At 41.1% G+C, this 24,844-nt stretch overlaps 1 protein-coding gene across 14 annotated transcripts in view; it reads right to left on the bottom strand.

The window, feature by feature from the left end:
* Positions 1-24,844, bottom strand: part of CPVL (carboxypeptidase vitellogenic like) — a 106,937-nt gene that overhangs the window by 32,405 nt on the left and 49,688 nt on the right. For 13 of the 14 annotated variants that reach the window (XM_081531323.1, XM_081531313.1, XM_081531316.1 and 10 more), the window contains 4 exons: positions 21,995-22,117; positions 21,298-21,429; positions 14,556-14,654; positions 12,378-12,551 (listed from right to left, as the gene is read on the bottom strand). In XM_081531323.1, the coding sequence (XP_081387449.1) occupies positions 12,378-12,551; positions 14,556-14,654; positions 21,298-21,429; positions 21,995-22,117 (528 nt within the window). The remainder of the gene's footprint in view (positions 1-12,377; positions 12,552-14,555; positions 14,655-21,297; positions 21,430-21,994; positions 22,118-24,844) is intronic. The other variant, XM_081531320.1, reaches the window with a different exon arrangement.

Below are 24,844 nucleotides of genomic sequence, written 5' to 3'. Positions count from 1 at the left end.
ATTTACAATCCACCCATAATACTTTGCAGACAAAGTTATGCTCTTTTCCCAATGATCCAGTGACCTTAATCTCTAACATTTTGTGGTTTCCTGTTTGGGGAAATGATTGAACAGCAGCCTAAGCTATTCCAAACTGTACAGCATTCCCAGTTGGCCGCTATCTGTCTTAGTTTTGAATGTTCTCCTGTTCACTAATAAAAAAAAAGAAAAAAAATTTTTAAAAAGAAACTTTCCTTACAGATGCTAAATCAATGAAACTCTTACAAAGCAGCCCTCCACACTTCCTCTTCTGGCTGCTTTACTTATCATTCTTCTATTACAAACCCCAACATAGCCAGGAGTTCTTTTTGCCTGGAGCAATTAGCATGACCCACCTACAGTAACTTTCTCCTGAATAGCTAAGAATTAATTTCACTAATATCTAACTCAAGCCAGGGCAATTCCCAAGGGTTTCTCAAAAGCTCAGCTGCAAAAGAAAAACAATCTCAGCTATGGAGTATAATGTTTAGCAATGTTCCCCACTGGAGGCCGACTTGTTATCCTTCCAGGGACAACGCCTGGGCCCGTTGGTTCCTGGTGACTTCGCAGAGGTATAGTGCCGTAATACTCAGGAAGCCAGAGTCCCCAGGGCCCGCCTGGAGAAGACTTGACAGAAAAATAATGCAACCATTGAATGAAACAGTAGTCACTTCTGCAACCAAGTCATTCTTCAAATGAGACAAATTTGGCTTCCAAGTTTAAGGAAGACAAAGAAAGAAAGAGAGAGAAAAAACGAACTTGGAATAAACACACTTTCAGTGTTCCTGCCATTCTCCTACCAGTTGGTTTTGCCAAGAGTGAAGAACAATGTAAGTGGGGCAGGGAGCTTGAGTGAGTGTCCAGCGATTACACAAATAAAATGTCTTTCTGTCAAAGAAAGTTATTTCTGCTTTCTTGCAACTTTTGGTGTTGTTGTTTAGTTGCTAAGTCGTGTTGGACTTTGTGACCCTGTGGACTGCAGCCCATCAGGCTTCCCAGTCCTTCACTATCTCCCGAAGTTTGCTCAAATTCATGTTCATTGAGTCAGTGATGCTATCCAACCATCTCATCCTCTGTCACCCCCTTCTCCTCCTGCCCTCAATCTTGCCCAGCATCAGGGTCTTTTCTAGTGAGTTGGTTCTTCGCTTTAGGTGGCCAAAGTATTGGAGTTTTAACTTCAGCATCAGTTCCTTGGATGAATATTCAGGGTTGATTTCCTTTAGGATTGACAGGTTTGATCTCCTTGCAGTCCAAGGGATTCTCAGCAGTCTTCTCCAGCACCACAATTCAAAAGCATCAATTCTCTGGTGCTCAGCCTTCTTTATGGTCCAATTCTCATATCTGTACATGACTACTGGAAAAACCAGTAGTTTTGACTATATGGACTTTCACTGGCAAAGTGATGTCTCTGCTTTTTAACATGTTTTCTAGGTTTGTCATAGCTTGCCTTCCAAGGAGCAAGTATCTTTTAATTTCATGCAACTTAACTTGAAATGAAATTAACTTGCAACTTCACTCTAAATAATTTAGTTGCTTTTAGAATGGAACAATAAGTAAAGCCAACTTGAAAATAATCCAAGCCATCACTCCAACCCAGGGATCTGTGAAAAATGTTTAACCACCCAGAACATCACATTTAAAATGACCTTTAATAATGTCCAGAATATTTATGTCTCATTTGAAGAGTCCTGGGGGCCCACTCTAAGAGGCCCTTTGCTCAGCTTCTTGTTTCAGGGTCTGTTCTCATATCCCCTTTCTGATCCCCTCACCTCTGACATCACCTCTCACCTATTGTTATTGGTTATGTTGTGCTCCGTCGTGTCCGATTCTGTGTGACCCTATGGACTGTAGCCCACCAGGCTCCTCTGTCCATGGAATTTTCCAGGCAAGAACACTGGAGTGGGTTGCCATTTCCTCCTCCAGGGGATCTTCCTGACCCAGGGATTGAATCTGTGTCTCTGGCATTAGCAGGTGGAAGCACTTTTAGTTCCAGCAGAAATAGACAGGAGCTGCAGGAAAACCTCTTGCCATCAGTCCCCCTGCCAGCTCCCTGTTCCCTGACATTATCATTATCAGTCAGTGTGGACTGCTGAGATGCTGAAGAAACAGATGTGGACATGCACAGTGAACAGAGCACAAAGTGAGGAAAACCAAGACAAAGACAGTCCAGGACTCCTGCTCAGAGCGATTCTTTTGAAAGTTTGGTTGAAGGTTCTTCTGGCTTTCATTCAGTCACGTCATTCCGCACAGGAATGCTGTGCTGAGGCACTGTTTACCTGGTGACAACATTAGAAGCTGCTCACACTCATAATGAGCAAGTAGATGGCATAGGCTGCCCCATGGCGAGGGCATGGTTAGATCACTTCTAAAACGCAGGCCAGCGAAATTCAGTGGTGAAAAGCCCCTGGGAAAAGCCCTAGAGGTTGCAATTGCAGCTTTCTCAGGTGGTGGGAAGTATGCAAATGCTGCTTTCCCTACTGGACCAAAATTCAGTGGCCAACGGCCCCTGAATTAAGTTACTCACGTTTACAGGGAAGAAGAGGAAACAGCAGTCAGAGTACTGCAGCTGGAGTCAGATTTTGTGGCAAATGGACTTAAATGATGATGACGATGATTAGAAAAACCAAAACCCAAACACAAATCCTGGCTTTGCACTCTGGCTCTATCACATCTAATGTGACTATCACAGAGATAAATAAGTGCCCTAGTGCCAATCCATCTATTAAACATAAATAATGCTTACTTTTAAATTTCCTTTAAAAAATGTTAATGTACACTTTTCCCTCCCATGCCCCAGGGGATAGTGGTGGGCACACACTGCTTTGAAGACCACTGGTGTCCAGTGGTTGAGTCGTTTAGAATGTGTCATCATCACTGTGCATCTTCTGTTTTACTAAGACACAAGGAATAAAGACTGAGAAGCTACTGCAGCATGGTGACATCTATTGCACAAGAAGGAGTCCTCACTGTATCCAGAAAGCAATACTCCTCTCACTCTTTCCATATTCATCTTTTCAAAGTACAGTCAACCGATGTAATTGTTTGTGTTTCATAACAACTGAATTTCATAGCAACTGGATTTAAATGTGCATTTCTTAGCTTGCTGATTTTTAGGTCCTTGGAACCTACATAACAAATGGTATCAGCATTTAATATCTTTCTTCTCTTACCACCCTCACTCTGCTGTATTTAGATGGCTCTAGATTAAATTCTACTTTTATGTTGCCATAAATCACAAATGTACCTTCTAATGTTTTCAGCATGAGGTACCTTTGAATGACAACAAAATAAAGCCTTGGCAAAAGTATGAGTGTATTAAAAAGCAGAGACATCGCCTTGCCGACAAAGATCCATTATAGTCAAAGCTATGGTTTTTCCAGTAGTCATGGACAGATGTGACCATAAAGAAGTTGGACCATAAAGAAGGCTGAGCACTGAAGAACTGATGCCTTTGAATCATGGTGCTGGAGAAGACTCTTGAGAGTCCCTTGGACTGCAGAGAGATCAAACCAGTCAATCCTAAAGGAAATCATCCAGGAATATTCACTGGAGGGACTGATGCTAAAGCTCCAATATTCTGGCCACCTGATGCAAAGAGCTGACTCATTGGTAAATACCCTATTGCTGGGAAAGATTGAGGGCAGGAGGATAAGGGGGCAACAGAGGATGAGATGGTTGGATGGCATCACTGACTCAATGGACATGAGTTTGAGCAAACTCTAGGAGATGGTGAAGGACAGGGAAACTTGGCATGCTACAGTCCATGAGGTTACAAAGAGTCAGACACAACTGAGTGAATGAACAACAACAACAAAATGATGCCATGCTCACCAAGCAAATCAGTTTAAAATATGCCAATTCACACAGTAGAATGTTATCAAATATCTTAAAGAAATAAGTAAGAGTAAATAAAAATGTATGCTGGTTGTCATTTGCATATTTCATCCCAACATTAATTTAAAGGACCAACAAGAAAAGGTGTTTGGCACTAGCATGGCAATTTGGGATGAAATCAAAGTCTGTTTAATAATTTATGGGTATTCTTTTCCCCTTTATTCACTGAAATGCTTAAAAATCAAAGAGGCCTAGAAGAAGCATGCCTCATTAAATAAAAAATGTTAATGCTACTCTTGACTTGAATTATAACTAAAATAGGTGAAAGTAATTTGCAAGGAACTCTGCAGTAAAAGTGATTTTCAAATGCACACTTATTATTTGCCTGCCCAGTGATCACTCCTTATCGATAGTATGATTACATAAAACAAATGTCTCAGGATTAGCTTCCCTCTCCTCTGTTATGCTTCACTAAGAATTATTCCCTCCTCACAGAAGTCTTTCACAGAATGGTACTGGCATTCTCCTTAAGATCTTCAAAGGGTTTGGAAGAAAAGTGATTACATCATATTATGGTCATCATAGTTTGACAAAAGCTAAGAGTCCAATTTAGCTGCTGAAGAATCAGGCCCATTTAAGTGTTAAATTTTTATTGGTATGCTAGACATTTATCAAATCTAGTTTCCTGGCAATATTACCATAGACATTTTGCCATCAGAAAATGTTATTAAGGAAAATGCCACAAGCAATTAGAATGACTGCTAAAATGAGTTAGATTACTAGAAATATTTACCTTTCAAAGTCCTGAGTCACATCCATTAACCAGGAATTGCCCATTTCTAAAAGAAGATCTTTTGATAGCCTAGGATAAGTAAATAAAACTCTAACGACCTGGGTGTTAAGATTTCAATCTGGTGGTAAAGCTGAGAAACACTAAGATTCTGAATTCTGAAGATGCAATTAGTTGAAACTTAATGAGCTGCAGAATGATAAGTGACAGGGAAATGTAACTTTATATTTACAATTTCCTGACTAGATGAACTTTTAAACACAGCAAACTCAGCCCTACCCAAGGGCAATTTAACCTTTAAAAGCAAAAGCATATGGAGGTATTGGCCTTTGGAGATGGTCCTTCTTAAAACTGCAGTGGCCTTGCAGACAACAAGAACGGCAACCTCAATCCAAGGGCAATATTTTGCTTTGGATACAAATGGCCTCTGTGTATATAGCTGTAGCTCCAGTTTTCTTGAAATAATAGTTTCATACAGGAAATATAACACACACACTCACGCACAATCACATTCTCCCTCTCTCTCTCATGTACTCCTTAGTCTTTGAAAGTAAAGCCCATATATTTTTACACAGGCAAGAACTGTAGCCAAACAGAAAAAAGGAGGTTGAAAACATATTCAGAATCTTTAGCAAGAATCTTCATAAGAAAAATGTGTAACTTCTTTATCAGAAAGTACTAAGGAGGACCAGGGGACTTCTACAAAGAGCAAGGGAGTTAAAGGCAATAGCTTTTGTAGGGTATGGGCTATATTTCCTAGACTTTAGAGATACCCTAATCTATCTATCTATCTATCTATCCACCTAGCTATCCATTCCCCATTGCATTTTATTACTTTGAAAATCAGGATACAACTTACTTACAATCAATGTATAAATGAGAATTACTCCTAAAGCATAAGGAATTTGGGGGGAATGTGACAAAAATGTTCTAAAATTAAACAGTGATGGTGGCTGCAAAAGTTTGTGAATGTTTAAAAAATTACAAATTTGAATTCTGTAGTATGTGAAATATATTTTCAATAAAGTTGTTAAAGAAACAGTATAAAGAAGTCCTGCAGATTCTTTATGTAGACTTCAAAATATTAACATTTTAAATAACTATCATACAATCATCAAAACTAGAAAATTACATTGATATAATACTATTTTCTTACTACAAATTTTATTTTAAAAATTTTCAGTTGTTCCTTAATATACTTTTTCTGGTCCTGAATGCAATAAAAAGTCACATGTTATATATATATAGTTGTAAACGCTCCTCAATCCCTCAGTCTGTGTGTGTGTGTGTGTGTGTGTGTTTCTTTCATGACCTTTTGACAAGCACTAGCCAGTTATTTTGTGGCTAAATTTGTCCCCTGATTTGAGTTTGTCTGCTGTTGTTTCATGACCAGATTAATGCTATGTATTCTTTTAAAAAATTTTTATTTATCTATTTACGGTTGTGCTGTGTCTTTGTTGCTGTGAGCAGCCTTTCCCTAGTCGAGGTGAGAGGAGGCTACTCTCTAATCGCAGTGCTCGGACTTCTCATCGGGGTGGCTTCTCTTGTTGTGGAGCATATGCTTTAGGCACAAAGGCTTCAGTAGTTGTGGCAGGTGAGCTTAGTAGTTGTAGCCACCAGGGTTTATCACACAGCCTCAGTAGTTGTGGTACATAGGCTTAGTTGCTCCACGGCATGTGGAATCTTCCCTGACCAGGAATCGAACCTGTGTCTCCTGCATTGACAGGTGGATTCTTAACCACTGGACCACCAGAGACGTCCCCTGCTATACACTTTTGGAAATACACATTAGCATTGTTGTGTCCCTCAGTACAACACTTCAGGAGACACATAATGCAGATTTGTCCCATTACTAGGAATTCCCAGATAGCTCAGTAGTAAAGAATCTGCCTGCCAATGCGGAAGACTTGGGTTCGATCCCTAGGTCAAGAAGATACCCTGGAGTATGAAATGGAAACCCACTCCAAAATTCTTGCCTGAAAAATCCCATGGACTGAGGAGCCTGGTGGGCTACAGTCCATGGGGTTGCAAAGAGCTGGACATGATTGAGCAACAGCACATATACATTCATGTGCCAGGTTTCTCCACTATAAAGTTACTATTTTCCCCTTCATCATAAACATTTTGAAAGGGGATACTTTGAGATCAGGTAAATAGTCTGATTCTCATCATACTTTCACTAACTGATGTTAGTATCCACTGATGATTCTTTCCTGAAATGATTATTACTGTACTATTTATCAAATAATAATTTTTTATTCCATTATTTCTTATACATTTATTAACTGGATTTTCCTCCTTTTCATTTTTTATTTGTTTGTATCACTATAACTCTGATTTTAAAGAGAATGCATATTTAAGTTTTATAGACCAGAATAATGCTTATTAGTAGGTTTTTTCTTTAAACTGGAAGAATGTTGTATTGGTTTCTGCTGTACAACAAGTGAATCAGTCATAAGTTTACCTATATTCCCTCCCTCTTGAGCCTCCCTTCCACTCCTCCATCCCACGACTCTAGGTAGTCGCACAGCACCAGGCTGAGCTCCCTGTGTTATACAGCAACTTATCACTAGCTATCTATTTTACACATGTAGGTTTTTATTAGGTCAAGAAAGTCTCATAGTATGGTAGGCTAAATACTGCTCTGCTAAAACATATCTAGTCCTAACCGCTGGAACCAGTGAATGTCACCTGATAAAGTGTTAATTAATTAAAAAATAAATATTTTGCAGATTTGATTAACTTAAGCATCTTGAGATGGGGAGATTATCCAGGAGGTCCCTAGATGCAACCTCATGAATATTTCTAAGAAGAAGGCAATAGGATGTTTGATCACAGAAGAAAAGGCAAGGTGAGCACAGAGGGAGATGTTGGAATCATACGTCCACAAGCCAAGGAACACCAATAGCCACCAGAAGCCAGAATGGATTGTCCCATTCGAGTCATCCTACTGACACCTTGGTTTCAGCCCAGTGAGAGTTAGCTTCGGATTTCTAAGCTCTAGATTGTGAGAAAATAAATTTCTGTAGTTTACACCATCAAGATTGTGGTAATTCATTACAGCAAGCATAGGAATCTAATACAGATACTACTATTCCTAGTTTGCTAAAAACTTTTATCCTGGGGCTTTCCTAGTGGCCAGTGGCTAAGACTTCACGCTCCCAATGTAGGGGTCCCGAGTTCCATCCCTGGTTCAGTTCAGTTCAGTTCAGTTCGGTTGCTCAGTTGTGTCCGACTCTTTGCAACCCCATGGGCTGCAGCACGCCAGGCTTCTCCATCCATCACAAACTCCCAGAGTTTACTCAAACTCATGTCCATTGATGACTGATGCCATCCAACCATCTCATCCTCTGTCATCCCCTTCTCCTCCTGCCTTCAATCTTTCGCAGCATCAGGGTCTTTTCAAATGAGTCAGTTCTTCGCATCAGGTGGCCAAAGTATTGGAATTTCAGCTACAGCATCAGTGCCTGGTTAGGGAACTAAGATCCCACATGCAGCAACTAAGACATGGTATATCCAAATAAATACATGAATAAATTTTAAAAAATTAACTTTTATCCTAAATGGGTTTTGATTTTGTCAAATCCAGTTTCTGCATCTATTAAGATGAATGTTTTTTTATTTTGTCAATGTTTTAGGTGATACATGATGGAACTTTCAATGCAAAAATGTTCTTGCATTTATGAGATCAACTCAACCTGATCTTTTTTATTCACTGATGGATTAGGTTGTGTTAATCCTAATAAGATTTATATTTAACCATGATCTGATTTAATCATCAGAAACTCCAGTAGTCCAACATATTATTTTTCATTTTAGTTGTCTTGGAAACTGCTAATATGATATTTCAAATTTACCATACAAATATCTAAAATTACTGAAGAGAGAATGACTTTAAGTACACATCCCAAGTAGGTCATCACAAGAAAAGGGTTATGTCTTCACATAGTCTACACAGAAACTGATGTGCTACAAAGGGTTCTATAAGTTTCCAGAAACTGATGAAGGTCTTCCTCAGCCCATCAGAGAATACTCCACATTGGCTAAAATGAATCTAGTACTAGAAAAAGACTTCCATGTTCTTATGAATAGAAACATGTGCACTATTTTCTATGACAAATTAGTACTCAGTCTTACATAAATATAACCTTGAGGATACTAATGTTTTAAGCCAGCCTAGGTTGTTCTGATTCCACTGCATATGCACTGAGGTTCACCACCATGAACAGACAAGCCAAAGATAATCACTATCCTGCGGCCTATGCCAGCTCTAGCCATGAATATGCAGTCTGTTCTAGCAGCAGCCACTTTCTGGTCTGCACTCAGACTGACTGCATACTTTGTTCTCTTTCTTTCTGGAAATATGGTTTATCTGCACCACAAATCTATTCTCTTTCTCTGCAACTGAGAGTTTGAAAGTTTAGAAAATATTCTGATTTCATTGGGATTCATACTGGCAGGCTTAGGATCCATGGGAAACAGAGACAGATATGTTTAAATATCAAAATGTAGGCTCATCTTTAATCAGCATATTCTTCATCAATCAAGTGGACATTGTATGGTGATAAGCCAGTATCAAAAGACTTTTACATCATCAAGTGAACTATATGTCCCATGCTATCCTCACTTGGTTGATACAGGAATCACATTCTAGTTAAATTTCCAAGTGCACAAAAAATATACATGGGAACTTCTTTTTCCACTCTGGACTCAAGAAAATCATTGTGCATTCCTTAATGTTATAGCCCATTGTTTTCATCTTGAAGACATAAATGCTAAGTAGTCTATACAGAAACTGATGTGGGTTTCTTTTTGGTTTAATACATTTGTGGGTAATAAATATATGATGGATTATACTCTTGCCTGGAAAATCCCATGGACGGAGGAGCCTGGTAGGCTGCAGTCCATGGGGTCGCGACGAGTCGGACATGACTGAGCAACTTCACTTTCACTTTTCACTTTCATGCACTGGAGAAGGACATGGCAACTCACTGCAGTGTTCTTGCCTGGAAAATCTCAGGGACAGCGGAGCCTCGTGGGCTGCTGTCTATGGGGTCGCACAGAGTCGGACACGACTGAAGCGACTTAGCAGTAGCAGCAGCATGAACAAGTTTAATAGATATATTTTTGATATAGCACTAATTTATAGAACTGATTTTTCACTCATCCATTTATTCATTTATGCATTACTGATGTCTGCTTGAGGCTGGTGCTACAACTGAAAGCCTGTAATGGCAGTACAGTGTGCTAAGTGTGTTCACAACAGTAGAGGCCACATGGTCAGAGAGTTCAGAGGAGAGGACAACCAGCAGAGCATTGGGAAGTTGCTCCGAGAAGGCTCGAAGCAGGCAGGCACTAAGGACCACTCACTACATTTCCCCACCAGAACCAAAGATAAGAGTGGTTGAAAGTCTGACCTCATCTAGTTAGACTCTTTCTTGCCTAGAAAGTATATCATCAAGTTCTCCAGATTTATAATGGGTTTGTAGAGTCTGCATGCCATTGACCTTAAATTATTTGGAATAAATGTTGTATGTCCAGGGACTGGACTGAAACTCTTTGTACTACAGGCAGGACCAGAAAACAGGTCTTTTAGGTTGGGCATATTCTGAAAAACAATCTAGTAAGGTTGCATTAGGCCAAGGACTCCCCGGATATTACTAAGGGTTGTACACTTAACAGTCCCAACATAGACATTGCTGAAATGTGTATTCCTGGCTCAGATGGTAAAAGCATCTGCCTACAATGTGGGAGACCTGGGTTCGATCCCTGGGTGGGGAAGATCCCTGGAGAAGGAAATGGCAACCCACTCCAGTACTCTTGCCTGGAAAATCCCATGGACAGAGGAGCCTGATAGGCTACAGTCCATGGGGTCACGAAGAGTAGGACACGACTGAGCGACTTTTCACTTTCACTTCACTATGTCATAAAATGGCAGGAAAGAGTCTGGTTCAAATAAAAGCAGTATATCAGGACAATTTTTTAGATAGATAAAAATAAAATACTTGAGTACAGATTACCATTTGTCTAATTCATGTGTTGGTTACTGGCTGCCATGTTTTTTTTTTTTTTTTTCATCCCAACCATTACTTTTGCCAGTACTTTTTACAACAGATATGCGGATGACACCACCCTTATGGCAGAAAGTGAAGAAGAACTAAAGAGCCTCTTGATGAAGGTGAAGGAGGAGAGTGAAAAAGTTGGCTTAAAGCTCAACGTTCAGAAAACTAAGATCATGGCATCTGGTCCCATCACTCCATGGGAAATAGATGGGGAAACAGTGTCAGACTTTACTTTTTTGGGCTCCAGAATCACTGCTGATGGTGACTGCAGCCATGAAATTAAAAGACGCTTACTCCTTGGAAGGAAGGTTATGGCCAACCTAGATAGCATGTTTAAAAGCAGAGACATTACTTTGCCAACAAAAGTCCGTCTAGTCAAGGCTATGGTTTTTCCAGTGGTCATGTATGGATGTGAGAGTTGGACGGTGAAGAAAGCTGAGCGCCACAGAATTGATGCTTTTGAACTGTGGTGTTGGAGAAGACTCTTGAGAGTCCCTTGGACTGCAAGGAGATCCAATCAATCCATCCTAAAAGAGATCAATCCTGGGTGTTCATTGGAAGGTCTGATGTTGAAGCTGAAGCTCCAATACTTTGGGCACCTCATGCGAAGGGTTGACTCATTGGAAAAGACCCTGATGCTGGGTAGGATTGGGGGCGGGAGGAGAAGGGGACGACAGAGGATGAGATGGTTGGATGGCATCACCGACTCGATGAACATGGGTTTGGGTAGACTCCGGGAGTTGGTGATGGACAGAGAGGCCTGGCGTGCTGCAATTCATGGGGTCGCAGAGAGTCGGACACGACTGAGCGACTGAACTGAACTGATTACTTTTGCCACTGCCAGGAAACAGAGAAAAAGTAGATCACCTCCGGTGGTGATCTTCTCTGTCATTAGCACACTTACCCTGCCGGGGTGTTCCCAAACCATGCCTATGACCAACGCTAACAGTCCCAGAAGATCAGAGGAGGAGGTGAGAAGAGAAGGAAAAGGCAAAGAAATGCACAATATAACTTTCCCTCTGTCACCTGCCCGTGGAGTCCTTCCCTCACAGTGAGAGTTCTAGGGGTCATAGCTCCTTTGCTTGAACCTCTGGTACCTTCAGCATCGAATCAGGCAGAACATCTCAGTCAGATACTACAGTGCTTGACTCTATATGCCTCAAAACAGGGACCTTGTCTCATTCATCACAACCTGACAGCCTAGCACAACATTTGGCTTGAAGCAGACACTGAAGAAACTGTGGCTGAGTGATGTGAATGAATGCAATTATCAAGCAAAAAGCATTTTTGGAATAACCAGTTGATTTCATTTATCCCTGACTTCATTGGGATTAATAATATAAAGCAAATAATAGGGGAAACTTGGCTTACACAAGGCAAGTCATCTTCTCGGCTCTGTTATCCCTCTTTTCTCAAGAAATGATGAGAGGTGGCATGTGCCAAAGAGAATTTCATTTTTAGGAACTAGTAGGGGAAAGTGATTTAATTAGAAGGAAAAAAAAGAACTTTTAATTCCAAGAAATCAAACAATGCAATGGTTATTATTTACATTTGTAAGATATCAGAAGAATAAAAAATGGTAGGAGTTGAATTACGAGTAAAAGAAGGTCACTTCTGCTCTGGGTAATCTGAAAAGTTCCTAAAATAGATAGCAACTAAAGTAGCCCTCTTACCTTATAATTATTCATGATTTCAGTTAACCATGGTTTCACTGACTTGACTGTATCTTCTCGCAAGTACTTTTCAACTTTGGCTCCATCACTAAAAGTCTGGTTTCCCACGTGGATGGCTTGTCTCACATGGGGGAGGGACAAAAATTTCCCATAGTAACTTTGATCCTCAGGCTCCTGGCAAAAGGGCCATCAAAAAGACATTAGGCAATATGGCTGGGTAGGAACACCATGCTGGGTAATGCTTCAGATTTTTCCTAACATATACCACAATGAAGGTTCCTTGGTGGCTCAGGTGGTAGAGAATCCACCTGTAGTGCAGAAGACCTGGGTTTGATCACTGGGTCAGGAAGATCCTCTGGAGAAGGGAATAGCTACACATTCCAGTATTCTTGCCTGGAGAATTCCATGGAAAGAGGAACTTGGTGGGCTACAATCCATGGGGTCACAAAAAGTCAAGCACAATGGAGCAACTGAGTGACTAACATTTTCTTTTCCATACCACAATGAACAAGATGTGACATGACTATTAACTGGTCTTCATCCTGACCATTTTGACTTGGGGGTTTTGAGGAGATTTAGCTCAGAGGTTAAAACATCTGCCTGCAATGCGGGAGACCTGGGTTCAATCCCTGAGTCGGGAAGATCCCCTGGAGAAGGAAATGGCAACCCACTCCAGTATTCTTGCCTGGAGAATCTCATGAACAGAGGAGCCTGGTGGGCTACAGTCCATGGGGTCACAAAGAGTCAGACACGACTGAGCGACTTCACTTCACTTCAAATTTTATCCCAAAAGTCTGGATGATCTGATACTCTCAGAGGCAATATCCAATTTGCAAATGCTGAATTTTCCTTTTTGTAACTAATATTTGGCCATCTGTGACTCCAATTAAAAACCCCCTTCACGACAAAGATAAATAGGGAAGATGAAGAGGTGAGATTATCAAAGTCAATTTGCTCCTTGTTGGAGGCTCTTGGGAAAGGTGAAACGGACCACAAGGAGCCAGGGAGGTGATGTGGTAGATTAAAAGATGAGGATTTCTTTTTTGTGTTCTGCTGTTTATTAAAAACACACACACAAACTACTCAGCTGATACTCATAATTTAAGAGGAAAAACATAACAAGTGTAAAAATAGATGATACTTTATGAAGGACATAAGTCAAACGAAAACTTGTCCATGAGCCTTATTTTTTAAAAGCACTGCATAAAAGTCTCTGTAAGATTCATTAAGCTAAAAGGAAAAAAAAAAGGACTAAATGCTGTTTTTTTCAAAAAGTTATGAAATAATTAAAAAACTGTTAAAGTTTGAAATCAACAATTTTGTGAATCATCAATATTTTTTGCTAACTGTGAATATGTTACTTTGTGAAGAAAAAAATATCATTACAAATTTTGCTTCTTTCTTGCCTAGCAAATGTTTTTCTCTTGGTCAAATCTAAATCCAAAACGCCAGCATTGGCAAATTCCATTGAAATTAGCTTTATATATTATATATGAAATAGTTCATAAATAAGGCAATTTTAAAAACAGAATGCATAGTCATATACCCTAGACTTGGATTATACAATTTCAAATCCCCACTCTGGCTTCCTTTGTCTTATTCGATTAAAGCTACACAATAAACATCAACTTTGGCATACTTTTATGAAAGAAACTGCTTGAATACTTTGAGAATATTCCAAAGGGCTTAAAGTGAGGGCCATACTAAATGCATTAAAAATCTTAAGTTAAAAGTAAGACAAAGCAAATATTTTCATAAAGGCTTTGGCAGTTTGGGTTATCCAAGCTGTCTTAAGTACAGAACAAATAATGTGAGCATTTTCAAGAAACTCACTACAAGCCTGGGGCTCTGGGGCCTGATACCCAGAGTTGCAATCCTGGCCTTTCTCCTTCACAAACGAACTTCTGTATAACAAGCTCTACTGGGGGGAAATTGTGTTAATCAGAGATTTTTCTTTTTGAGTTATCTGGAATATGACACATTCTCAATGGTCAGATTATACAGTATACAACATTGGCAAGGTAAAAGATCCTATAGATTAGTAGACCAAATAATGCAATATAGTTTGGACATGTTTTTCTAGTGTAAAGTCAACTATATTTCCCAAATCTGAAGAAGTTTGGTTTTGCCAAAAGTTTTAAGCAAACACTATTATAGTTTTTTAAATGTTGTCATTACCGTGCACAGCAAAAGGTTGTAGTAATTAGTACATCCTGTAACATTCTGGAAGTAAGATGGTTCGCTTATTAAGCCACCATCTAGTAGTTGGTCCAGTAACTAGGTTGGGAGAGAGGAGATAAAGAAATGAGAAAAACATCAGGATAGGTAAATAAGTACAGACATTTGTTTTTCATTTATTCAATAACTGTGTCATTCCCACATTGTTTCATTCAACAACCAATCACCGCACATTTTCTCTGTGCTGTAGACACTGTCCAAGGCATTGGGGAAACAGTGGCGAACAAGACAGATCAAAAATGCTAATATTCTAGAAAGAACATTAAACAAGCATTAATAGGTAAAACATGCAGTGTATTAGAGAGTGGTGAGGGCAAAGGAGAAAACTAACAAGGAGAAGGGGAAGAGGAAGTGTCATGGGTGTGTGTGGGCATGTGTGTGTACCTGGTGGGGGTGGAGGGGACACTGCAGAGAGGAGGAAACAGGTTTCATTTAAGAGGTGGCATTTAAGTAAAGACCTGTTGGAGGGAAGAAGCAAGGTATGCAGATATCTAGGAAAAGAACACTCCAAGGAGAGAAAACAGCAGGCCCAAAGCCCCAGCTGCAAGAGTGAGCATTGTGGGGAAGGGTTATCGTAATGTGACCACTGACCACTCACCCAGGGACAAGGGGGCAGGAGGCATACCTCCAGGTGCTTGAAACTGGTGGAAGTAAGCTTTGGACTGCTGGCATCGAAAACCCAGTCATTAACCGAGAGTGAGAGCAATTGGCACATGGTGTGTTTTTCTCAGGTCATGTTGAGCTGCACAAAGGCAGGCATGAAGTAGTGGAGAGGAGAGGAGCATTTATCCAGGACTGTGGTTTGGCCAAAGGAGTTGGAGGGCATGCAAAGGGGGCACAGGTTGAGAATATGTGTGACTGAGCTTGGGTTTACATTGGGTTAAGACTTGCAGGAGTGGGGGGCCGTGATGAAGCCGTAGGATCCATGGACCAAATGACAATGCAGCTGTAGGGCAACAGTTCATGTTGGTATGTTTGGAGAAGTGAGCTGGGAGGACCAGAGGTGTCAGGTGGGGGAAGAATTTGAATCTGTTGCATCTGAGATTATGGAGTGATTGCCAGCATTTTTTTGCAGGTGGAAAAGGGAATGAGCAGCTAAGGTAAAGAGAACAAGGTAACTACTGAGAGGAGACTAAGACTAAGGGAGTGAGTGAGTGAGTTCAGTCGCTCAGTTGCTCAGTCTGACTCTTTACCACTCCATGGACTGCAGCACGCCAGGCCTCCCTGTCCATCACCAACTCCCAGAGTTTACTCAAACTCACATCTATTGATGCCATCCATCCTCTGTCGTCCCCTTCGCCTCCCACCTTCAATCTTGCCCAGTATCAGAGTCTTTTCCAACGAGTCAGTTCTTCGCATCAGGTGGCCAAAGTATTGGAGTTTCAGCTTCAGCATCAGTCCTTCCAATGAATATTCAGGACTAATTTCCTTTAGGATGGACTGGTTGGATCTCCTTGCAGTCCAAGGGACTCTCAAGAGTCTTCTCCAACACCACAGTTCAAAAGCATCAATTCTTCGGTGCTCAGCTTTCGTTATAGTCCAACTCTCACATCCATACACGACTACTGGAAAAACCATAGCTTTGACTAAACAGACCTTTGTTGGTAAAGTAATGATGGAGAAGTAAAGATGGAGAAGCTCTATATAGTAAGCAAAAACAAGACCGGGAGCAGATCATGAACTCCTTATTGCCAAATTCAGATTTAAATTGAAGAAAGTAAGGAAAACCACTAGACCATTCAGGTATGAACTCAATCAAATCCCTTAAAACTATACAGTGGAAGTGACAAATAGATTCAAGGGATTAGATCTGATAGACACAGTGCCTGAAGAACTGTGGACGGAGGTTTGTGACACTGTACAGGAGACAGGGATCAAGACCATCCCCAAGGATAAGAAACTCAAAAAGGCAAAATGGTTATCTGAAGAGGCCTTACAAATAGCTGTGAGAAGAAGAGAAGCAAAAGGCAAAGGAGAAAAGGAAAGATATACCCATTTGAATGCAGAGTTCCGAAGAACAGCAAGGAGAGATAAGAAAGCCTTCCTCAGTGATCAATGCAAAGAAATAGAGGAAAACAATAGAACGGGAAAGACTAGAGATTTCTTCAAGAAAATTAGAGATACCAAGGGAACATTTCAGGCAAAGATGGGCACAATAATGGACAGAAATGGTATGGATTTAACAGAAGCAGAAGATATTAAGAAGAAGTGACAAGAATACACAGAAGAACTCTACAAAAAAGATCTTCATGACCCAGGTAATCATGATGGCGTGAGCACTCACCTAGAGCCAGACATCCTGGAATGTGAAGTCAAGTGGGCTTAGGAAGCATCACTACGAACAAAGCTAGTGGAGGTGAGGGAATTCCAGTTGAGCTATTTCAAATCCTGAAAAATGATGCCGTGAAAGTGCTGCACTCAATATGCCAGCAAATTTGGAAAACTCAGCAGTGGCCACAGGACTGGAAAAGGTCAGTTTTCATTCCAGTCCCAAAGAAAGGCAATGCCAAAGAATACTCAACCTACCACACAATTGCACTCATCTCACATATTAGCAAAGTAATGCTCAAAATTCTTCAAGCCAGGCTTCAACAGTACCTGAACTGTGAACTTCCAGATGTTCAAGCTGGATTTAGAAAAGGCAGAGGAACCAGAGATCAAATTGCCAACATCCGTTGGATCATTGCAAAAGCAAGAGAATTCCATAAAAACATCTACTTCTGCTTTATTGACTATGCCAAAGCCTTTGACTGTGTGGATCACAAGAAACTGTGGAAAATTCTTCAAGAGATGGGAATACCAGACCACCTGACCTGTCTCCTGAGAAATCTGTATGCAGGTCAAGAAGCAACAGTTAGAACTGGACATAGAAAAACAAACTGGTTCCAAATTGGGAAAGGAGTAAGTCAAGGCTGTATGTTGTCACCCTGCTTATTTAACTTATATGCAGAGTACATCATGAGAAATGCCAGACTGGATGAAGCACAAGCTGGCATCAAGATTGCTGGGAGAAATATCAATCACCTCAGATATGCAGATGACACCACCCTTATGGCAGAAAGTAAAGAACTAAAGAGCCTCTTGATGAAAGTGAAAGAGGAGAGTGAAAAAATTGGCTTAAAACTCAACATTGAAAGAGACACGTGTACCCCAATGTTCATCGCAGCACTGTTTACAATAGCCAGGACATGGAAGCAACCTAGATGTCCATCAGCAGACGAATGGATAAGGAAGCTGTGGTACATATACACAATGGAATATTACTCAGCCATTAAAAAAATACATTTGAATCAGTTCTATTGAGATGGATGAACCTGGAGCCCATTATACAGAGTGAAGTAAGCCAGAAAGAAAAACACCAATACAGTATACTAATGCATATATATGGAATTTGAAAGATGGTAATGATAACCCTATATGCGAGACAGAATAAGAGACACAGATGCATAGAACAGTCTTATGGACTCTGAGGGAGAAGGTGAGGGTGGGACGTTCTGGGAGAATAGCATTGAAACATGTATATTATCATATGTGAAACAGAACACCATTCCAGGTTCGATGCATGAGACAAATGCTCAGGGCAGGGGCAATGGGATGACCCAGAGGGATGGGATGGGGAGGGAGGTGGGTGGGGGGTCCAGGAAGGGGAACACATGTAAACCCATGGCTGATTCATGTCAATGTATGGCAACAACTATTACAATATTGTAAAGTAATTAGCCCCCAACTAAAATAAATAAATTTATTAAAAAAAAAAAACAACTCAACATTCAGAAAACTAAGATCATGGCATCTGGTCCCATCACTTCATGGGAAATAGATGGGGAAACAATGGAAACAGTGAGAGACTTTATTTTGGGGGGCTCCAAAATCACTGCAGATGGTGACTGCAGTCATGAAATTAAAAGACGCTTACTCCTTAGAAGAAAAGTAAGCTCTGGCAGTTGACAACCGACAGGGAAGCCTGGCATGCTGCAGTCCATGGGGTCCAAAGAGTCAGACATGACTGAGTGACTGAACTGAACTGATTGAACCTAGACAGCATATTAAAAAGCAGAGACATTAGTTTTCCAACAAAGGTCCGTTTAGTCAAGGCTATGGTTTTTTCAGTAGTCATGTATGGATGTGACAGTTGGACTATAAGGAAAGCTGAGCGCCAAAGAATTGATGCTTTTGAACTGTGGTGTTGGAGAAGACTCTTGAGAGTCCCTTGGACTGCAAGGAGATCCAACCAGTCCATTCTAAAGGAAATCAGTCCTGGGTGTTCATTGGAAGGACTGATGCTGAAGCTGAAACTCCAATACTTTGGCCACCTGATGCGAAGAGCTGACTCATTTGAAAAGACCCTGATGTGGGAAAGATTGAAGGCAGGAGGAGAAGGGGATGACAGAGGATGAGATGGTTAGATGGCATTACCAACTCTATGGACATGAGTTTGAGTAAGCTCTGGCAGTTGATGACCAACAAGGAAGCCTGGCATGCTGCAGTCCATGGGGTCGCATAGAGTCGGACACGACTGAGTGACTGAACTGAACTGAGCTGATTGAATAAGTTGAAATACATTTTCCCACTACTTGCTGACTTCCATAAGTATCATTTTATTTCCCTTGAAAAAGCAAGTGTTTTCATTTATCACTCAAGATTTTGGACCAGTGATCCACAGAGATACTGCATACCTTCAGGATTTTTTTTTTTTGGTGGGGGGATTCTCTTTTTTCTGGTAAATCTGGTTTGGGAGAGACCTCATATGCCATTTTCTCATTGTCTCGGAATATACAAAACACCTGAACTTCTCAGCAGTTTCACTAATTTGTGGGTCCTTAGGCTGCTGGAGCATGCACCACGGATATCTATCTGCTTTATTTATCCCCCCACCTATTAAAAAATAAATACGTGGACCATTTTTCAAGTCTTTATTGAATCTGTTACAATATTGCTTCTGTTTCCTGTTTTGGTATTTTGGCCATGAGGCATGTGGGATCTTAGCTCCCTCACCATGGGTCTAACACCCACCCCCTGCATTGGAAGGTGAAGTCTTAACCACTGGGCTGCCAGGGAAAGTGAAAGTCGCTCAGTCATGTCCGACTCTTTGCGACCCCATGGACAATACAGTCCATGGAATTCTCCAGGCCAGAATACTGGAGTGGGTAGCCTATCCTTTCTTCAGTGGATCTTCCTGACCCAGGAATCCAACTGGGGTCTCCTGCATTACAGGTGGATTCTTTACCAATTGAGCTCCCACGGAAGCCTCAGGACTGCCAGAGAAGTCCCTCTTTATTCCTTTGAATCTATCAAATGTTCTTGCTCTTGATATTGCTTAATCCCTGTATGCTTCTTTAAAAATACATCGCATGTCTCACATGCAGATGGGCCTCATCCAATGTTATATTTCATATTAATTCTAAATTCTGAAAGTTTAGTCCTTTTTACCCTTCCTGCCTACCACAGCAAACAGCCTAAAACCAGTCTTGAAAATACTGTGATTGCGAGTTGAAGAATGACCCAACATGTCTCCGATAAGATCCTCTTTCATCGCATTCACAATTGCATAAGAAATCCTGTATGCACACTCTGCAGCCACATCAAGGGTCCTGAACAGAAAGGGGAGCCCACCAGTATCCTGCAGGGTGACCCAGGACTTCCTGAGCTCTCGCACTCACACAGCTTGCTGCTGTCAGAATTCACAGCATCAGTCCCTGGGGATTTTCAGGTAGTGCCCTGGCACCCTATTTGTAAAATGGAGCATCATTTTGTTACCCCATTCTTCTCCATAAATTTGTATGTCTCCTGTTTTGATCTGAACCAGCTGACCTGCAGTGCCTGAAGGACTATTAATATCAGGACTCAGCTTTAATAAAAACAATGCTGTTGGGTAAACGGTGACAGGCTGTGCTTGCAGTAACAAGATTAAAGGCCTCAAAATTCAGTCACATCACATTTACTGGGTCATACATCACGGCTCTATGGCAAAAGTGGCATAACCCCCAAGGAAGACTGCTTACACATGATCTTTGTTTGCATAAGCCAGCAAACAAACAAAGTCCCCCCCATATCCTAATATTTAGTAGAGTCTTAGGCTTTAAACAACCAAAAAAAATGGTTCAAGAACATAATCATATTATTGGATCCTCAAATTCAATTTTAGGAGAGTGATGTGATGATATTTACAAAAGTCAACAGCTCTTTGCAAAAGTTGCAAACGACCACACCACCGTTTATACTCTTTGTTCCAGACACACAGGCACATGTGACATTTGTTAAACTGCGGCCACTTCCCCAGCTGGAGCCCCGTGTGCGGATATTCCCCTCTGAAGGGCTTAGAGCACGTGTGGACGCATATGCATCCACTTTCCAGGTTGCCTTTCTTCTGATTACCCTGTTGGCAAATGGGATGCCTCGAGGGCAACACAGCATGTACAGAAATCAAAACAGTTAATGAAAGACACAGTTATATAAACACCCCGAGGTGATCTCAGGTTTAAAATATTGCCAAAGTAAATTCAAAGAAACCCAGATGGTCCTTTTCTTCCTTATGAGCCCGCTTGTCTCACCTCCTGACCTGTGACAGCACCCCAGATACAGCTTCTCTAACAATAAAACACCAGGCCAGGCACCTCGGGGCTTCCAGGACCCTCTCAGATGATGCTCATTGCTCCAGGGCAGCGTGGGACCCAGAACTCACTTCAAAGGCTTGAAGCCACTTCTGCTGGTGGATGAATTTCACGCAGTCATTGCACTGCTTCTGGAAGTACTTTTTCTCCTGCTCATCCAACAAGCCAATCTGGAACAGGAATGATGGGTAGCCCTCTATGATCTGAGGACAAAAGAGGCAAAGACAGACATGACAGGGAGAGAAAGGGATGTGAGGGGAGCCCGTCTGCTTGAGAAATAGCCTTCTGTAACTTGTTAATTAGTGGAGCAGGACAACACACACACATACATACAACCCCCACACCACACACACAATGCATACACAATACACCACACCCACACAGACATAAAACATACAAATACACAAACACACGTCACAGGCATCACCTACCACACAACATATGCAAATACACCACACAAACACACATACACAAAACATACACACATATACCACATAACCACACAACACACACACCCATATAACACATACATACACAAAATACACACAAACACATCAAGCACAGGCACACACACACACTGACATTTGCACTCACAGCCAACCTAGGCTGACACAGTAAGTTGACACCGTAGAACATTTGGTAAAAATTAGAAGATTTAAATCATTAGAAAGTCATTCGAGCAACAGTATTTCCCTTTATGAAGTTAGGTCTCTAGGGTTAAGAGGAGCCTCTATCTGATTAAATGGAAAGTAAAGAAGAGCCACCTACCGACTTGGGATCAGAATACGCGTCTCCGAGAGCAATTCCCTTCAGGTTGATCTTCACGGTCATCACAGGGTTGAGTATGTGGATGTAGTGGGCAATGGCTGGCACATACTTCCCAGCGTAAGACTGGGAAGGGCAGACATTAAAATGAACCATCACATAATGGTGCTACTAAAATGGCACATTTAGGTGAATTAAAATCACAATCAAACGAGCAGGATTTCCACAAGATTTGCACCATGTATTTTATTCTTAACCTCACATTGCAAATTTCACAACAGCACAGAGCTCAGTCCCTTCCTTCTTTTGTCATCCCAAACAGTACCAAGTGACATGCAAGTTACAGGTTAGAAACACAGAAAATACTAAGTGAACTTTCTAATTTCTTTCCAAAATAAAATAACATGGACACCAGTGAACACAATTCTGCCATCCTTAGGGTTTCTCTTACCAGAAAGTTCCATTGCAAGCTTTATTTTAAAAAAAATCTAAAGGCCAAAGTTAAGATTTCAAAATCTGTATAATGATGCCAAAATTTGAAATCAACACGTATTAAAGGAAGAGGAAAAGGAAAAATAATATTTATTGGCCACTAAATTGGTCACTTGAACTTACCTCTGTTTTCAGCCTTTTACAGTAAAAGGCTCTTTTTTAATTTTGAAATATTTTGTGAACATAAACATGATAATAATTCTTCTTTTAGATTATGCTGAAAAGAGCTATTATTGGTTGTGATATTTTAAAATAGTTCTGTATTCCTTCCACGAAAAAGCTGCCTTCCTGACATCTCCACTTGTGTGTCTAATATTAAACTTCCTATGTTCAAAATGAAGTTCCAACCTTCCAACCTTCCCTGTAGCCTCCCTTTCCATTCATGTTAACTTTGTTCTTCTAATTGCTCGGGCCAACACACTTGGTGCTATTCTTTTCCTCTTTCACTCAGACCTCACAAAAGTCCATCAGTGAATCTCAACAACTCTACCTATTCTATCAAGACAAACACAGAATCCAGTGTCTTTCCACATCCGTACTTTATTACCTTGCCCCAGGTTACCATCATCTCTCACCTAGATTCTTGCAGTAGCCTCCTCAATAAGCCTCTGTTTTTGCTCTTCCAGTTTAATTTCAGGACAGTGGTCTGTCAAATAAGATCAAGCAACTCCTCTGCTCAAACCCACTAATGACTTCCCATCTCTCTCAAAGCAAAAGCCAAGTCCTTTTTCTGAGGCATCAAGGGCTGACATGATTTGGTCACTTCCCTCACATTATCCTCTACTATCCTCTTGCTCATCCTCTCCAGCCCCTCTCAGACTAAATCTTAACTGTGATCTGCACTATACCTTCCCTTGCATTAGCTGTTCCTGTCCCTGGAATGTTCTTTCCCGGATATCCATCTGGTTAACTCCCTCACTTCCTTAAGTGAGGCTTTCTCAGGGTTGCCCTCCCTGGCCACTCTATCTAAAAATTTAACACCACTTTTTGATATTTTATACTCTCTTTTGCTCCTTTTTCATCTTAATCTTTATCACTCTCCAACAGACTTTTATTATCTTGTGTATTGTTATCCTCTACCCACACTAGAACAGAAGATCCACGAACACAGAGATATGTCTATTTTGTTTATCTAATGTTTTCCCTGTGCCTGATGCTGTGTTTTTGTGAGTGCTTAATAAACTACTGCTGAATGAATGAATTTTTAATTAACTTACATGCCTTTGAGAATCCGCAATGCACATATGTTCTAGATAGACTAGAGGCATTAGGTGGGTACATATGGACCTGTAGAACTTTCATAGTATTTCCAAGGCTTTCTAGGGCTCCGAAGTTCACAGTCTGAGAATTCTGGAAAGTTTTCATTTTTATTCCAGGCCAAAATCATATGCTGGAGTTATTATTCCCATGTCAACGTAAGGACATTGGGGCTCAAAGAAGTTAAGTGGTAGAGCCAGAATTAAACCTCGTCTGAGTGTAGGAGTGAGCGAAAGTTGCTCAGTCATGTCTGACTCTTTGCGACCCTGTAGTCCATGGAATTCTCCAGGCCAGAATACTGGAGTGGGTAGCCTTTTCCTTCTCCAGGGTATCTTCCCAACCCAGGGATCGATCCCAGGTCTCCCGCATTGCAGGCAGATTCTTTACCAGCTGAGCCACAAGGGAAGCCCAAGAATACTGGAGTAAGTAGCCTATCCCTTCTCCAGTGGATCTTCCCGACCAATGGATTGAACCCACATCTCCTGCATCTCCTGCATTCATTACCGCTGAGCCACCAGGGAAGCCCCGTTTAAAAAGTGAAAGTGAAAGTCGCTCAGCCGTGTCTTTGAGACTCCATGGACTGTATCTCTCTCTGTCTCTTTAGTCGCTAAGTCATGTCCAACTCTTGCGACCTCATGGACTGTAGCCTGCCAGGCTCCTCTGTTCATGGGATTCTCCAGGCAAGAATGCTGGAGTGGGTTGCCATTTCCTTCTCCAGGGGATCTTCCCAACCCAAGGATCGAACCCAGGTCTCCTGCATTGCAGGCAGATTCTTTACCAACTGACCTAACAAGGAAGCCCCAAACCTGGTCTGATCTATTCCAAATCCTAAACCACCTCCAAATTATGAAAGAAGAATGTAATTTCCATAATTTATATAAAATCACCTCACTAATGAACCCCTCTTGTAATAATAATTATTTAGGCAAAGTATTGAATCAAAGTGTACTCATGAGTGGGCTTCTCAGGTAGCACTAGTGGTAAAGAACTCGCCTGCCAATGCAGAAGATGTAAGAGATGCGGGTTCAATTCTTGGGATAGGAAGATCCCCTGGAGGAGGGCATGGCAATCCACTCCAATATTCTTGCCTGGAGAATCCCAAGG

Source organism: Giraffa tippelskirchi, chromosome 10 (assembly GCF_054371585.1).
Source record: "Giraffa tippelskirchi isolate mGirTip1 chromosome 10, T2T-mGirTip1v1.2.pri, whole genome shotgun sequence".
Taxonomy (NCBI): Eukaryota; Metazoa; Chordata; class Mammalia; order Artiodactyla; family Giraffidae; genus Giraffa; species Giraffa tippelskirchi.
This window is presented reverse-complemented; position numbering and strand designations above follow the sequence as displayed.